General features: G+C 36.5%; 1 protein-coding gene across 1 annotated transcript in view; it reads left to right on the forward strand.

Moving 5' to 3' along the window:
- Window positions 1-17,191, forward strand: part of arhgap27 (Rho GTPase activating protein 27) — a 40,698-nt gene that overhangs the window by 14,797 nt on the left and 8,710 nt on the right. Inside the window, 7 exon segments of the mRNA XM_048170056.1 lie at window positions 11,158-11,628; window positions 13,618-13,704; window positions 13,706-13,751; window positions 13,754-13,827; window positions 13,995-14,075; window positions 14,559-14,657; window positions 15,911-15,982. Coding sequence (XP_048026013.1) covers window positions 11,158-11,628; window positions 13,618-13,704; window positions 13,706-13,751; window positions 13,754-13,827; window positions 13,995-14,075; window positions 14,559-14,657; window positions 15,911-15,982 — 930 coding nt within the window.

The raw sequence follows: 17,191 nt of genomic DNA on the forward strand, positions 1-17,191 counted from the left end.
TCAAACTGCCAACGGCTGAAATCACATGACTTTGGCGCTCCGAACAGCAGATTCGACACACTGATTCATTTGTGCTCTGAATCTTTTAGTACCTTTATGGATCTTGAGAGAGGAAATGTCATTGCTCCCTATGCAGTCCTCACGGAGCCATCGGATTTTTTTGCAAAGTTATGATGCTCAAAGCTCAATGCAAAGGGAGATATTTTCTTTTACAGAAAACAAGCTTCTTCCTGGGTTGGTGACATCACTAACCGTAAAATTTACATAAACCCCACCCCCGAGAACAAAGGGGGCGAGGCCATGTTGGGCTGCTTTAGAGAAGAGGAAGAGTTGTTGTAGTAGAGTGTTGTTGCCATGCCGTCATTTTACGTCGGACTGCTTCACAAATGAGGGTCAATTCAATGCTGGATTTGCACAAAAGTTTAACATGACAGCACATGCTAGTCCACAGCAACTACATAAATTTATCCACTAACCATTCAGAATCGTCCAGTTCTAAATGTTCTCCAGCATTCTAAATGTTGTAACGTCTTCCTGAGTCTCTCCATCAGTGTCGACTCCGGTTTGAACAATGTAAGGCAGAAAACCTTTACTGACAATCCTCATTTTGGCTGCGTGAGATTTTCCAGCTTTGTTGTTGTTGAGCAACCGAAGCGTGAGCTGTTAAAGCTCCGCCCTCTTCTGGAAAGGGGGCCGGGAGCAGCAACTAATTTGCATTTAAAGGGACACATATAAAAAAATTACTAAAACTAAACTAAAATGGAAAATATAAAAATAAAAACTAATTCAAAATATTAATAAAAACTATAATAGTTATCTCAATGATACTAAAATTTCACAAATACATTCTGAGCTATGCTATTCATTTTATAACTATAAACTCAAGAATTGTGTCTATTTAAATTTCTGGAGGAAGTTGACACAACTTGACATTGTTAACCTATTTTCCTTCCATAATATGACATATTTATGAGTGAAAGAGGATATTCAACAAGAAAAATAGCAGCGTGAGACTCCACTGAGGACTGAATATAATATGAAAAGTGGGTGTTATTTACCAGAATGGAGCCAGTTTGCTAAAATAATGCCTGAATGGCTATTTAGCCACTGATTAACATAATAGCCCGTGTGGCCTAAGGGAAGTCATTGGAAAAGGATTGTTGTTTCGAGTGAATATACGTTTGAAGAAAGATAACAAAGACTTAATTTCTTTGGAATAACATGCTCCAATGAATCGTGAACAATAAGACCAGGAACATGTATTCAGAAATAACTAAGGTCAGTTATGATTTCATGTTCACTTTTAAAGGGGTCATATAATGCCACTTTTACAAGATGTAAAATAAGTTTCTGATGTCCCCAGAGTGTGTATGTGAAGTTTTAGCTCAAAATACCCCACAGATCATTTTATAGCATGTTAAATTTTTCACTTTTTGAGGGTAAACAAAAACGCACTGTTTGTGTGTGTTTCCCTTTAAATGCAAATGAGCTGCTGCTCTCGAGAATAGGGCGGAGTTTCATAAGCTCGTGTTGGCAGCGCCGATTATCTCATGCAGACTCACTGAAATTGTCAGAAACTGTTCAGCCTTTTATGTTCAAACCAGAGTCGGACAATGATGGAGAGATTCAAGAAGAAATGACAACGTGTAGAATGCAACAGGACGTTTCTGAATGATTAGTGGATAAATTTATTTAGCTGTTGTGGAGTTAACTATCTTAAAGTCATTGATTAGCATATTCTGTCATGATAATCTATAAATCACTCATGTGGGAACTGTTGTAAGATGCCTACAGAGCCAGAGAATATATGCTGCATTAAGATACAACAGGTATAGTTTAGTTTAAAGGTGCCCTAGAATTAAAAATTGAATTTATATTGGCATAGTTAAATAAGTTCTGTACATGGAAAAGACATACAGTGAGTTTCAAACTCCATTGTTTCCTCCTTCTTATATAAATCTCATTTGTTTAAAAGACCTCCGAAAAACAGGCGAATCTCAACATAACACCGACTGTTACGTAACAGTCGGGGTGTACGCCCCAATATTTGCATATGCCAGCCCATGATTGAGGCATTACACAAGGGGAGTTAGTATTACACAAGGGCAGAACGTCTGGATGTGCACTGCTGAATAATCAGACTAGGTAAGCAAGCAAGGAAAACAGCGAAAAATGGCAGATGGAGCAATAATAACTGACATGATCCATGATAACATGATATTTTTAGTGATATTTGTGAATTGTCTTTCTAAATGTTTCGTTAGCATGTTTCTAATGTACTGTTAAGTGTGGTTAAAGTTACCATCGTTTCTTACTGTATTCACGGAGACAAGAGCCGTTACTATTTTCATTTTTAAACACTTGCAGTCTGTATAATTCATAAACACAACTTCATTCTTTATAAATCTCTCCAACAGTGTGTAATGTTAGCCGTTAGCCACAGACCATAGCCTCAAACTCATTCAATATCAAATGTAAACACCCAAATAAATACAATACTCACATAATCCGACGCATGCATTCAGTATGCATGACGAACACTTTGTAAAGATCCATTTTGAGGGTTATATTAGCTGTGTAAACTTTGTTTATGCTGTGATAGAGTCGAGAACTCGGGAGGGGGCGGAGAGCGCAAGCATTTAAAGGGACCGCAACCTGAAATCGGCTCGTTTCTAATTATGCCCCAAAATAGGCAGTTAAAAAAATTAATTTAAAAAAATCTATGGGGTATTTTGAGCTGAAACTTCACAGACACATTCAGGGGACACCTTAGACTTACATTACATCTTTTAAAAAAAAGTTCTAGGGCACCTTTAATTACGGTTATAACTTATGTTGCTTTTATGACATCCTATTGCATTTGTGGTACTGTATTGCAATAACATGGCCTCGCCCCCTTTGTTGCGTGTTCTCGAGGGCAGGGTTTATGTAAATTTTAGGGTTAGTGATGTCACCAACCCAGGAAGAAGCTCGTTGTAGTCCCTACCAGTCTTTTGTTGTAGTCCTTAAACAGAGAATTATTTAAAAGAAAATATCTCTCTTTGCTTTGAATTTTGAGCATCGTAACTTTACAGATGTTGTTAATGGTCAAACAGCAACATTACACACTAACTAAAGTTAAAAAAGTGAAATAATCAACCACCCCTTTACATTTTAAAAGACCAACCTCTGAGCAATAAACATTTCTCTGGATTGTTTACTGAGAAATGCAAGCATACTTTTTTTGGCTGGCAGAGGTGTTGCATCAAAATGTGAGGAAATGTCAGTGACTTTGAATGGTGTAGGTTCTGTTTCGATGGGGAAAAACAGGAACTTAGACACTAAAACTTGAAAACCTGAAAACGAGCAGTTACACACCTTTTCAATGTCAACACTTCTCTCTTTGCAGATCTTTATATCATGTATTCAATTTTATACGTGATATATTCATCATGTATTCACAGTGTTCCTCATACCTGCCTCTGTCTCTCTCCATCTGTCCGTTCTGTTCATTTGCCTCCTCCCCTTTTCACTCTAGCACAGTAGTGCTTTTAGACAGATGTTCATTAGTGGCGACATCAACTGCAGACGCAGAGGGTGTGTGTGTCTGCATGAGCGTGTGTTTGCGTATGTGTGCGGCTCAGCCTGTTCACCATGATGCTCTCTATTGGATAACTTGGACTTTGACTGTTGTCTGATCAGCTGTATGGCCGTGCTGACTGATCGAAACAAAGACATGGTGGATTATTACGCTAAGATCGGGTCCAACCACCGGCCCAGAAGCGCAATGCCCCTCTCTCTGAACACGCAGGTACGTCCACGACCCCTTCAGACTGGGTTTCTGGGCACGGAAGTGCGGTACTGCCTCTTTGTTGTCATTTTGAAATGTATGCATTGGCATGACTGTTCAATATATAACACATTGTGTGGTGTTTGTGAGCATTAAAATGTCAGCAAGTAACATTTCATTGTGGCGCATTAGTTGGATTTTGCATATAAGCATGTTTCTGTAGTGTTGTTTTCAGCTAGGATGTGGTCTCTTCCTGTTGAGACACTCCCTGGTGCATATGTATAGTACACTTGTTAAACATCATCGGGGTCAAGTGTTTGTCACAGTAAAGTTGTCCGACTCTGTAAAACTTCATAAAACAGAACAGCTGCAAGACGCTGACCTTTAGCATCTCTGCCGTTCTGAACGGAAAAAGGAAGTTTTGTTTAAATGTTCAGTCTGCATCGTTCCAAGCTTCCATAAATGTTGTATGTGATGAACTACATACTGTGTGTGCCAATGCCAGTTCCTGCTTTTATAGGCTTCTCCCTAAACATCCTTTGCTTCTTTCTCTTTTGCTCTAACTTAGCCTACTTCTACAATGACTTATACAGGTTGTGTGGCTGTCTCTGTTGGCCAGCGCATTCAGATCATCTAAATTTATCTCACAAAGGATGGCATACATTTAAGGCTGGGGATTTCATCACTCCCTTTGCTTTAAGATGTTTTAAAGGGATAGTTCAGCCAGAAATGAAAATCATGTCATCATTTTCTTTCTCCCTGGTCATTACAAACCTGCATGACTTCTGTGGGACACAAAAGGAAAAATGTACTGGACGTGCTTTTAGTGAAAGTGAATGGGGATCAAAGTCAAAGTCCAAAATGAGAAAAAAAAAGTGTATTAAAAGTCCAAATGATATTACAAATGTTCTGAAGTTGATAGCTTTATGTGAAACTGAAGTTGCTACTGAATGTCACATGACTGGTTGGAACAAGTTTGAATATGCAGAAGCTCAAATGGGATTTGACAGCTACAGCAGAGGGGAAAATTATAGTTGTCAACTCTTCTATTTTTTATGGAATATTGCAGTGTTTCTTATAAATAATTTGTTTGTGCACATTATTATTATTATTATTAATTCCTGTGCCCTCGAACTTCTCTGATGACGTGTGTGGGACAATAATCTCTCCCCTCCAGCAATCTGTAAAACGATTCAATGATTCAATCAATTCTTGGTGAACAGAATTTGTTGAATCAAAATCATTCTAATATGCTGATTTGCTGAGTTATTATCGATGCTCAATTAATGGTTCTTATTATTATCAGTAAGTAATTACTAGCTACTAATTACATCTTCAGCAGTGTTATTAGATTACTGTACTAATTACTCTCTCTAAAAGGTATTGAATTACTTGTTACTAATTACTTTATAAATCCCATATCAACCTCGACCAGTTCAGCAACACAAAGATAGACACGAAACTGCACTTTTATTTCTTTTAAATAGACAATATAGAATTGCATAAATTATTCTTGAACTGTACAAAATGTGTAAAGGAGAAGGTTACAGTAAAAACATACAATCCACTATTGTTTTATATATGTTTTTTATCAAGAGTAATCCCTTACTTTTTCAAGGGAAAAGTAATTAAATTACAGTAATTAGATTACACCCAACACTGATTATTATCAATGTTGTGAACAGTTTTTGCTGCTGACATATATTTTTGTGGAAACTGTTTTTTCAGGATTCTTTAATGAACAGAAAGTTTAGAAGAACAGCATTTATTTGAAATAGAAATATTTTGTAACTATGTCTTTACTGTCACTTTTGATCAACTTAATTGCTGAATGAATGTAATGATTTCTTTTCATTCTTCTTTTTTTTTTTATCTTACAGTACATACCCAAAACTTTTGAATGTGTATCATGGTTTCCACAAAAAAAAAAGCATTATTATACTGTTTTAAACATTGATCATGCAGCATATCAGGATATTCAGATGATTTCTGAAAGGTCATGTGACACTGAAAACTGGAGTAACGATGCTGAAAATTCAGCTTTGCATCACATGAATAAATTACATTTTAAAATATATTAAAATAGATTTTTTTATTATTATTTTCGATCAAATAAATGCAGCCTTGGTGAGCATAAGAGACTTTTCAAAAACAAAAAAATCGTAATTATTCCAAACTTTCAACCGGTAATGTATTGTCATAACAGAGAAGAAAATATGATTGCAATTTGCGTTACTTAGATTAAAGTGCATATGGACTATCATATCCCCATTCACTTTCATAACATGGAAAAAAAATTGACCAGTACTTCATTCCACAGAAAAAGAAAGTCAAAGGTTTATGTTGGGTGGCTAAATAATTTTCTTGCAGACGTTACATTTTTAGGTGCACTATCCCTATCTTTATCACTCAGTTCTCATTGCCCCAAATAATCTGAAGTCAGTGTTTGTGTTGGCCGTATTTGTGCGGCTATTGTTTGTGATTGTTATAATAATAAACCTGTTTCCTGTCAGTTGATGCATTTAGGCAGTTGTGGCTGAGAGACACACTTGGTGTGCGCCAGATCTGGGTAAATATAGACCCAGGATATGACGTGCCGGCTGGACTTCGCTTTTATTTCCGTTGTTGTGCTTCGATTGTTGCTTTTGCACTTCTATTTCTTTTTCTGTTTTTTCTCTTTCTTTATTTCTCTTATCTTTCTCTCTCTCTCTCTCAGACATTTCTCAGGAGAGGTGTGTCCTCGTACAGGCCTCTCTCGAGGCTTGTGAGGCAGGTGAGCTCAGTACTGCATACAGTCATCTATTCCAGAGCCATCTTCACTCATGCATGCACAGGGAACTTCATGTGTTCTTCTGCATCATGAACTGGGTTGTGAAAATATATTTTGCAATCCCTGTTGAGCATTGTTGGGTAAAGGAACTTTAAGAGCTGATTATTTTCGATTATTTTTCCACTACATAGCTGACGATTTTTATTAATACTATTACTATTTCTCAGGATTAGTTCACTTTCAAATGAAAATTACCTCATGATTTACTCACCCTCAAGGCATCCTAGGTGTATATGACTTTCTTCTTTCTGATGAACCACAATAGGAGAGATATTAATAAATATCCAGATGCATCTGAGCTTTATAATGGCAGTAAGCATTACCAAACGAGTATGAGCTGAAGAAAGTGTCTCCATCCACATCCATCCATCATAAACGTACTCCACATGGCTCCAGGGGGGGTTAAAGGGATAGTTCACCCAAAAATGAAAATTCTGTCATCATTTACTCACCCTCAGGTTGTTCCAAACTTGTATACATTTTTTTTGTAATGTTATACACAAAGGAAGATGTTTTAAAGAATGTGTTAAACTGAACAGTTCTGGAGCACCATTGACTTCCGTAGTCATTTTTTTTCCTACTATGGAAGTCAATGGTGCCCCAAAGCGGCCTGGCTACAAACTTTCATCAGAATATCTTCCTTTGTGTTCAACAGAACAAAGAAGTTTTTACAGGTTTGGAACAACTTGAGGGTGAGTAAATGATGACAGAATTTTCATTTTTGGGTGAACTATCCCTTTAATAAAGGCTTTGTGAAGCGAAGCGATGCATTTGTGTAAAACAAATATCCATATTTAACAAGTTATGAAGTAAAATATCTAGCTTCCGCCAGACCGCCTCCTCATTCAAGATACTAAGAAAGTGTTAACTGGCATCGCATCAGTTACACTTTTTCCGTAAGTTGGATAGGGAAGGCGTAGGACGTATCGTAAGCTTTTTGAACTGCAAGAGTTTTACACTTTCTTCGTAAGTTTAATACGGAAGGCCGTCTGACGGAAGCTATACATTTTACTTTATAATTTTTTAAATATTTTTACATGAGAGCTAATCCTTTAAGCATTTTAACAAACCTAACCTATCTAGTAAACTTCTGCATGTGTCTCTTCCATACATGCTACATATATGAATGACACAACAAATTATGTGGTTTGTTGAGGAGAGGTGTGCCGTTTTCGCATTGCAGACAATAAAATGGGCTAAAATCTCAAACTTCCTAGAACCAGAATATCACAGAGACTTGAGCCAGTAAGCAACCACTTAGCCACCACAATAGTATTAACAACCACATAGCAACACCTTGGTACTGCATCAGTCAGAGACCTTTGCACACACTTGTAAAAAAGAAGCGTGCTTAATTTACTCTGTGAGCACTTGTAGTGTACTTCAAATTTTAAAAGTATTTTTTTAAAGGTGCCGTAGAACGCCTTTTTAAAAGATGTAATATAAGTCTAAGGTGTCCCCTGAATGTGTTTGTGAAGTTTCAGCTCAAAATACCCCATAGATTTTTTTTAATTAATTTTTTAACTGCCTATTTTGGGGCATCATTAAATATGAGCCGATTTAGGCTGCAGCCCCTATAAATCTCGCACTCCCTGCCCACGGAGCTCGCACTTGCCTTTAACAGCATAAACAAAGTTCACACAGCTAATATAACCCTCAAAATGGATATTTACAAAGTGTTCGTCACGCAACATGTCTAATCGCGAAAGTATAGTATTTATTTGGATGTTTACATTTGATTCTGAATTAGTTTGAGGTTTTGCTCCGTGGCTAAAGCTAACATTACACACTGTTGGAGAGATTTATAAAGAATGAAGTTGTGTTTATGAATTATACAGACTGCAAGTGTTTAAAAATGAAAATAGTGACGGCTCTTGTCTCCGTGAATACAGTAAGAAACGATGGTAACTTTAACCACATTTAACAGTACATTAGCAACATGCTAACGAAACATTTAGAAAGACAGTTTACAAATATCACTAAAAATATCATGTTATCATGGATCATGTCAGTTATTATTGCTCCATCTGCCATTTTTCGCTGTTGTCCTTGCTTGCTTACCTAGTCTGATGATTCAGCTGTGCACATCCAGACGTTAATACTGGCTGCCCTTGTGTAATGCCTCGATCTTGGGCTGGCATATATGATATTGGGGTCATACATGTTAATGATCCCGACTGTTACGTAACAGTCGGTGTTATGTTGAGATTCGCCTGTTCTTCGGAGGTCTTTTAAACAAATGAGATTTATATAAGAAGGAGGAAACAATGGAGTTTGAGACTCACTGTATGTCATTTCCACGTACTGAACTCTTGTTATTCAACTATGCCGAGGTAAATTCAATTTTCAATTCGATGGCACCTTTAAAAACACTGTACCAAAAATTGCATAGCTAATTGCATTTAAGATAAATTTAACTGTAATACATTTTCATTCAATTGCAATTAATATTCAATAATAGTGTCTGACAACATTACATTCAGTACACACTTAAGTGTATTATTTCTGTAATAAGTACTCGTTTTAAAAGTATGGTAAAGTGTTTTTCTTTTTCACAAGGGCAGGCAAAAAGGGCAGGCGATTTTCTTCAGAGTCTACACTACTACTATAACAAAATGAATGTGCCTTTTCTGAAAGAATGTTCTAACAATATTCATAGATTACCCTGTTCCGGGATCAGCCCTCTAAAACCAACCGTTGCTCTAAAACCACTTCAGTGTCCAGCACAGCAGCAGCACTACATATCACAAACACTGACAATCAAAAGCTAGATTAGAAGGCCCCTGTCATTGAGACATAGCATATTTCTGGGATGAAACATGCTCCTTTCTTTAATCACAGCTGTGTGAGGTTTATCTGGTAGGGCTTTGGCCATCTATAAATAAGACAAACTATAAAGATGAAAAGTTATTGTTTCTGCCTGTGGTATCTGCTTGTGGTTTTCTTCTTTACAGCTGTCAACCCTTGTTCTGTTTCCTGAGATCAGCATGCACAGGAAGCGCTCTCTTTCTGTAATTGGCATGTAAGGCCTATAGTTAAAATAGCTTTATTATTTTGAACTTCGTTGCATTTATTTACAATGCAGTCGACAAAGGTGTGGGTGTTGAAAGTTATTCAGGTTAGGGAGCACTTTGTTTTGTTTTGGTTTTGGTGATGTGGAGAGTCCCTCCGAGCTGAGCTTCACTTTGGTGCATGGTACGTTTTGCATAAGGAAGGATTGTGGGAGGAGGGTGTGAAAGCAGACGCTCCATCCAGTGTTTGTTTTGCTCTTTGTATAAACTTTTGTGACATCACACAGTCACCTGTTTACATAAGGTCAGTATCACTGCAAAAGGTTCGAGTGAATCAAGTTACACATGTGTCCTCCGCCGAAATCACACTATTCATATCATATTTCATGACCAAAATGTATTGACAACTCGAACATTTAATTCATTAATACAGTTTATTCACTATAGTTTAAAAAAAATGGTAATAAAATATGACAAGATCTCAGAGTTAAACTGTGTCAGAAAAAATTAATCGTAATTATGGCAGAAAACACTTAAGCAAAACATGGTCAGGTCAAAGTGTCTGAATAATTTTTGGTTACAAATTTTTATCAATTTTACTGGTAGTCCACTGTATGAATTTTTGGGTATAATATGTCACGGTTTACTTTATTTTGCTATCCTGACTTACATAAATGAACTATAAGTGTCCTGCACCCACTAGTAAAAATATATATTAAAAACATCAGAAAATGTTTTGGTTTATCTATCTATCTATCTATCTATCTATCTATCTATCTATCTATCTATCTATATATATATATATATATATATATATATATATATATATGATATATATATATATTATTTCATATCATATATCTTTATCTTCAGTAGCTTCTGAGCAGTTGACATTTATTTTACTATCCTTAGCAAAAAAAAAAATAGTCTTGTAACTAAAATTAAATGATCTCTTCTAGATTATATTAGAATATTTATACACTGGGGTTAAAGCAATATTTATGCTGTCAACCTAATCAAAAAGTAAATATTTTACATATAATTATTTTTGGCTCTTGTATAATGACAATATAAAACAAATTATAGCAGAATCTATATTACAGTTTTTGTTCATATTTTGAAATGGATTTTATTTTAATATTTTCTGTTTTTTTTAATAATTTTTCTGTGTTCATTTTAAAAAAAATTTTTTTGTCTAATTTTGTCTCTTTTTTTAAAACATACAAGTTTTAATTAAATTTTTGTGTGTATATATATATATATATATATATATATATATATAAAAAAAATTTTTTTTTTTTGCATTATAAATGGGTTCTTTATACATATAATGGGTCTTTAAAATTTAGCTTGGGGATGGGTTTCCTTGCAAAGAGATCACCATATGTAAGGGTCTTTGATATCAAGTCTCAAAGCCCCTTCCTTGTACAAGTATTTGCATTTTAACCTAAACTCTTCATCTTGAAAGTGTTTGTCAAATACCATTCTAGTCTCTTTATTCTAGCTTTATTTTAATATCAGCAATGCTCTCCATTTTTGTCCGGCAGGTAGAGGATGACAGCGCGCTCACAGCGGTGTACGTAAACATCCCCCGCTTGCGTCGGAGTACCATTGACGCCTCCAGTCCCATTGCTCCTCTATTACAGGACTTTCCGGACACTCCCGATACCCTCCTTTTGGACTCTGCAGGATGGGAGGTCCATACTGACGACCAGAGCGGGAAAGAGTACTACTACCAACCCTCTACGGGCCGAAGCACCTGGGATTATCCACTCAGCTACTCCATGGATTCGTCAGTGGGGACGGAAGAGGCTCGTTCCCCTCCTTCTTTCCCCCAGTCTCCCACCCGCTCGCCCGTAGACCCTTCTCCTCAGAGGTGGAGCTCGGACTGGGAGAAAGTGCTGGATGAGAATTCTGGCAGACATTACTTCTTTAACTCTGTGTCAGGTCAGAGCTCATGGGATCCCCCGGAGGACATCGGCTCACCAGGGAACGTGAAATTTCTGGAAGATTTCCCGGTATGGAGGTTTTTCTGCAGATTCAAACGAATGATTCTTTGATATGTACTACTATGGTATTAAAGGATTACCACATTCATATATTATGATATTCATGTGCATATAGCTAATTTTCGTTATATTTTATGAGTTATTTAATGAGTTCTCAACCATTTTGATTCCAAGCCTGCCATTGCCCACAACAATATTTGAAGGCGCCAAGACTTTTCAGTTGTTTTTACTATTTCTACCCCATAAAATATTTTATCGCTTGGCATTACTAAAAGCGTATATATTAATAAATGCCCATGAAGTTTACGATTTTATTACCCAAGGTATATATATAATATATAATGTTTATATATTATTTTTACATGAGGTCAATATCACTGTAAAGGTCATCTGAATGAAGTTACTAGGGATGTACCGAGCCAATCTCAAGGATCGGTATTGGGGCCGATTAACCTTTTTTTTTCTTTTTTTTTACTGATTGGTATCGGCTATCCTAATACCGAGTTTACACAGCATTGCATGACTTTACAATAGAAAGAATCGCCGACAACTCTATCTCGTCCGCAAACTACATACCAAGTGATAAGGTAATAATGCAAGGTCACGTTTAAGACCAGAATTCCCACTCAGACTGGAATTATTAAAAATGTTAGCCCGAAAGAAGCTTGCGATCCAAATTGTATGTGCGCTAAAAAGAAAAAAGATTATGGAGGAGAAAATGGATCCGGGTTGCCAGGTTTTCACAACAAAACCCTCCCAATTGCTACTCAAAACTAGCCTAAAAATCGTGTTCCAAGGGTAAAATCTGAGTTTTTGTTGGGGTTCCCCATGTAAAATTAACATTCTAGAGGTTAAATATCATGTTATTTAGGATCGCTTCAACCCGTGTACATGAAAAACAACACGTGGCAACAGGGATAAAGTATCCCAATTCCAAGGGAAAATCACAGAATTGGCAATACTGAAATGGATGGGGCGATGGATTGGCTGTAGGTCATCGCCGATGTCATTTTCAGTCAGAACACATTTCACACAGCAGGATTTTGAATTGTAGACAGGTCTAGATATTTAGCATGCCAAATATCTCACAGGCGTCTGCAAGGCATCGTCAATTTTCTCATATCGCGTCTTTGATAATTCACACTGCGTGATTGTCACTCGCATAAACAAGCACTGATTTGCCTTCGTTTTCAGGCATTTGTCTGCGATTTCGCAAAATCTGATGGCGAGTGAAAATTGGGCCTAAAATCGTGCAGTGTGAACTTGGCATAAGCCCAATCCTTTATTTTACGTCAGCTGTCACGCAGGTGTCGTGCAGTATGCACCTTCAAGTAGGTTTGCCAACCACCATTAAAAGGAAAGGAAGAAGCTCAAATGTGAGTGCATGACACACAAGAACCAATGAGGTCTGTTCTAGCGCGTCACGTGCTTTCAAGTTTCCGTGTTTAGCATATTTCATGCGTACTTTTGTAACAAATCAATCGAAAGTCATTTATTTACTGTTTACTGACAGACTGGCATTCTGACACATGAGCTTCATGCTTTCTAAACGTACCGTCACTTTTTTTTTCTTTTTGTTAAAACATACATTCTTTCATAATTGTATTTTTTCTTGTTATATTTTTTAAGGTTGATGTTTCACTTTAAAAAATAAATGAGGGGACGGTAGTGAATGATATCCTGGGTTGATAAAGAGGTATCTCCCGAGGTATGCATTTAAGGGTTAATCCTTATCCAGTAAATCATGAACAATTGAAAATATCATAGGGCCTTTGAATATTGTTGTGGAGAAAGTTTATGTCGTGGAGCCTAAAGTAGTTGCATTAAAAAATTGTAAATTTGGCGCCAAGCGGAACTGCAATAATAATGCAACCAATTTCAATAATAATCATATTTTCAAAATGGTTTGTCAAACACTACCACATGGTTCATTTCTACCAGTAGTTACTTACAGTTTGATTAATATTTATATTGCCGCTTTTATTTCCCAAAATGTAGCCTCCGCTTCCTGAGGAAGACTACCCAGCATCACCAGAGCTGGAGGAGGAAGCGTCTCCTCACTCCTTGCCAGCAGAGTATTCTTTCGATTCAGGTGAAGAAGGTCTCCATCCCCAGGGTAACTCTGGATAACAGCACCCACCGGGATGGACCCTCAGAGTCGACCCTGAAGGAACTTGGGTCTTCACGAGCGACTACACGCAGGAACAGGTACAGGACACTTGACACTTGACAATGACCTTGCCGTGTCCTTGTTTTGGGCTGGCTTACTTATTTTATTTGGGCTGATTAACTTGCTATTATTAGTGAGGTGTATGAAAGTATGGCTGTAGGCTAGTTTTGTAATTTGTTGAACTAATGAAGTGTCTTGTTGACAGTGGATTAAGTCGCTAGACGATCGAGGACGGACATACTACTACCTAAGAGACGGCAGCAAGTCCCAGTGGAACTTACCTGAGGTGGGATATAGTGGGATGGATCTTTTAAAGGCCTGTTCACACCAAGAACAATAACTATATCAGCATCCAAATCAGCTGACTATAACTTTGCGCTTGCAGTTATGTCGTCTGCCTCTTTAAAGTCAGGTGGATTCAGTTTGGCTGACTGTAAAGTCAAACTTTGACTTACTTTCATGTCATTCCAACTTGAATTATTTTCTGTATAGTGAAAACACAAAATTATACATTTGGCAGAATGTCCTTGCTGCTATTTTCCTTAAATCAAAAGTGGCTGGTGATTAATACATTGGGGATAAAATGGTGTAGGATTTACCTGAAATGCCAAGTAACACTTTGAAGTAGAAATACAGAAATATTTTTTTCTTGTAAAACATACTCCGATAATCTTTGTTTTCTTTACAGTGTACTAACAAGTTCAAATAAGTACGAAACCGTATCATAAAAGCATAATTTCTGAATGCAAATTCTCTCACACACTTTTAGTATTCTGGAAATCCAGGACAGTATGGAGTGGGAAATGGAGAGCAGGACACAATGGGACCGATGCAAAGCTGGAGACACAGTACAGGATACCAGGAAGATGTACGTACTGACATTTGGTTCCCATCCAAAGTTGTGAATTTAAAGGATTAGTTCACCCAAAAATGAAAATACTGTCATCATTTACTCACCCTCATGTTATTCCAAACTTGTGAGACCTTCGTTCTTCTTCGGAACACAAATGAAGGTATTTTTAATGGTCTGTCCTTCCGTTGACAGCTATGCAACTACCACTTTGACGCTTCAAAAAGTTCATAAAGAGGTTGTAAAACTAATCCATATAAATTGAGCGGTTTAGTCCAAATTTTCTAAAGAGACTTGATCACTTTATATGATGAACATATTGGATTTAGCTTTTATTCACATATAAACATTGATCAGTGAATTAAAAAAAAGAAGCTCAACCAAACCTGCTTGATGCACGAGAACAAACCTCCTGCAGAAGCTCAAATGTGCTGCAAACATGCTTGAGCTTCTGTTTACCACAACTGATGTGCGAGTTGTAAATGTTTATATATGAATAAAAGCCTAAATTCAATCTGTTCATCATATAAGGCGATCGAGTCTCTTCAGAAAATTTGGACTAAACCACTCAATTAATATGGATTAGTTTTACGATCTCTTTATGAACTCTTTGAATCGTCAAAGTATCAGTTGTGTAGCTGTCAATGGAGGGACAGAAAGTTCTCAGATTTCAATAAAAAATATCTTAATTTGTGTTATGTATATGAACAAAAGTCTCATGGGTTTGTAACGACATGTGGGTGAGTAAATGATGACAGGATTTTCATTTTTGGGTGAACCTAACCCCTTTACTACTGCGCAAAATCGTATAAAAGTTTTTGTGAATAAAGCACAGTTTCCATTCCATGTATTCAAGAGAACACTGTCATACTTTATCCAGAAGCTCACCCACACTTATAAACACAAAGAGTGATGGCCTGACGCATATGATGCACACCTGATCCTTCATGTGTGTCCTTAGTGACCGTGTTTCCAAAATAGGCTCTAGAATGCACCTGAGACTCAGTTTGTTATAGAGTTGCTCTATTTAAATCCCTCCCACCTACCCAGTCTTTCTTATCATTCCAATATGCAAACATATACTCACTATTTATTCTGTTTTCACTGAACTGATCCATGGAAATGAATTCAGTTACTGAAACACTATATTACTTGTAGTGTTTATTAAGGCATGCAATGGTAAAAAAATGAAAATTGCATATTTGACAACAGTTAAATGACATTCTTGTAAATGCATAGTGTGATTTACACATGTGATTTTGTCTTAACAGAGGAGTCATTCATCATATCCTCAGAATACATCAGACAGTGACGCCTCCAGCTCTCCTGAAATGCCACATAATGTAAGAATCCAGATCAGAGGTTTATGATTCCAGATCAGCTGATCTAAAGTTTACAATAAACTACAAGAATGAAGTCTTCAAACATCATTCATGTGATTATTATATGCTTACTGGCATGAATGCTAGCTAAAATCATGTGACTTGTTAGGTAGGCATGCTGTGCCATGAGGAAAGGAAACTTATTTAAATGTTTTTGCTTGGTAACTGTTGGGTTTGGGGACATGTTGCATAAGTTACACAAAAAATTATTATTATTATACAGTTTCACAATACATGCTAAGTGAAAGTATTAATGCAGGTTAGGACTAGAGGAGAGAAGTCTGATCAAAAGTGTTAGATTATGACTAGAAGAGTGCAATATTATTTTGCCACACTGTCCTCTGGTGGTTACTAGTGAAACTTAGAGCCTGATTGCTGCCTTCCACTCAAACAAACAAATGCCGAATGTGTCATGGTACTACCATGAGATTTAGATGCAATATCATGGCAGTACCTTCATGTTTTTGGACATTTATCATGGTACTACCATAATAATATTTGAAATATCTGGCTTTATCATTCATACATGTAGGCACGTAATATTGGATTGGTTTTTTTAAACAACAGTTTTGATGCTAAATTCTGATTGGATGAACTGGATGTACAATGCAGATAAACATACACTTGTGACCTGCGCATTCTATATTAATACACCAATGTGGCAACAATAAACAGCCTACAGGTAAGCTAATGAAGTACTATATTACTTGGTGGATTTTTATATTATTTTGATTATATTCAAACTTGGGTATACAGAATATCTAACTTTGTCCGCATGCATACTGTACATTATGCTAGCATAAAGAGATACTGTATTTAGTTTAAGGCAAATTGAGTATTAACTATAGTATCGCCCAGTTCTAATCTGCTAATTGTGACTATAAGGCAAAAAGATATTAAGATATTCTAAATATTAATATAATGATTTTCTGTAAAGCTACTTTGAAACAAAGTGTGCTGTGAAAAGTACAATACAAACACAATCTTGATTATTATTAATAACAAATACAGATTATTGAAAATCTGTCATATACATAAAATTATAATGAGAACATTACAATTGTGTGCTTGGGACATTGCTTTTAAATGGTGAAACTTTTGTTTTTGTAATCAGGCTCTCAAATTATATAAAAATTTGAATATATCGGTTATTGGCTTTCAGATATAAAG

This window comes from Megalobrama amblycephala, linkage group LG20 (genome assembly GCF_018812025.1).
Source record: "Megalobrama amblycephala isolate DHTTF-2021 linkage group LG20, ASM1881202v1, whole genome shotgun sequence".
Taxonomy (NCBI): Eukaryota; Metazoa; Chordata; class Actinopteri; order Cypriniformes; family Xenocyprididae; genus Megalobrama; species Megalobrama amblycephala.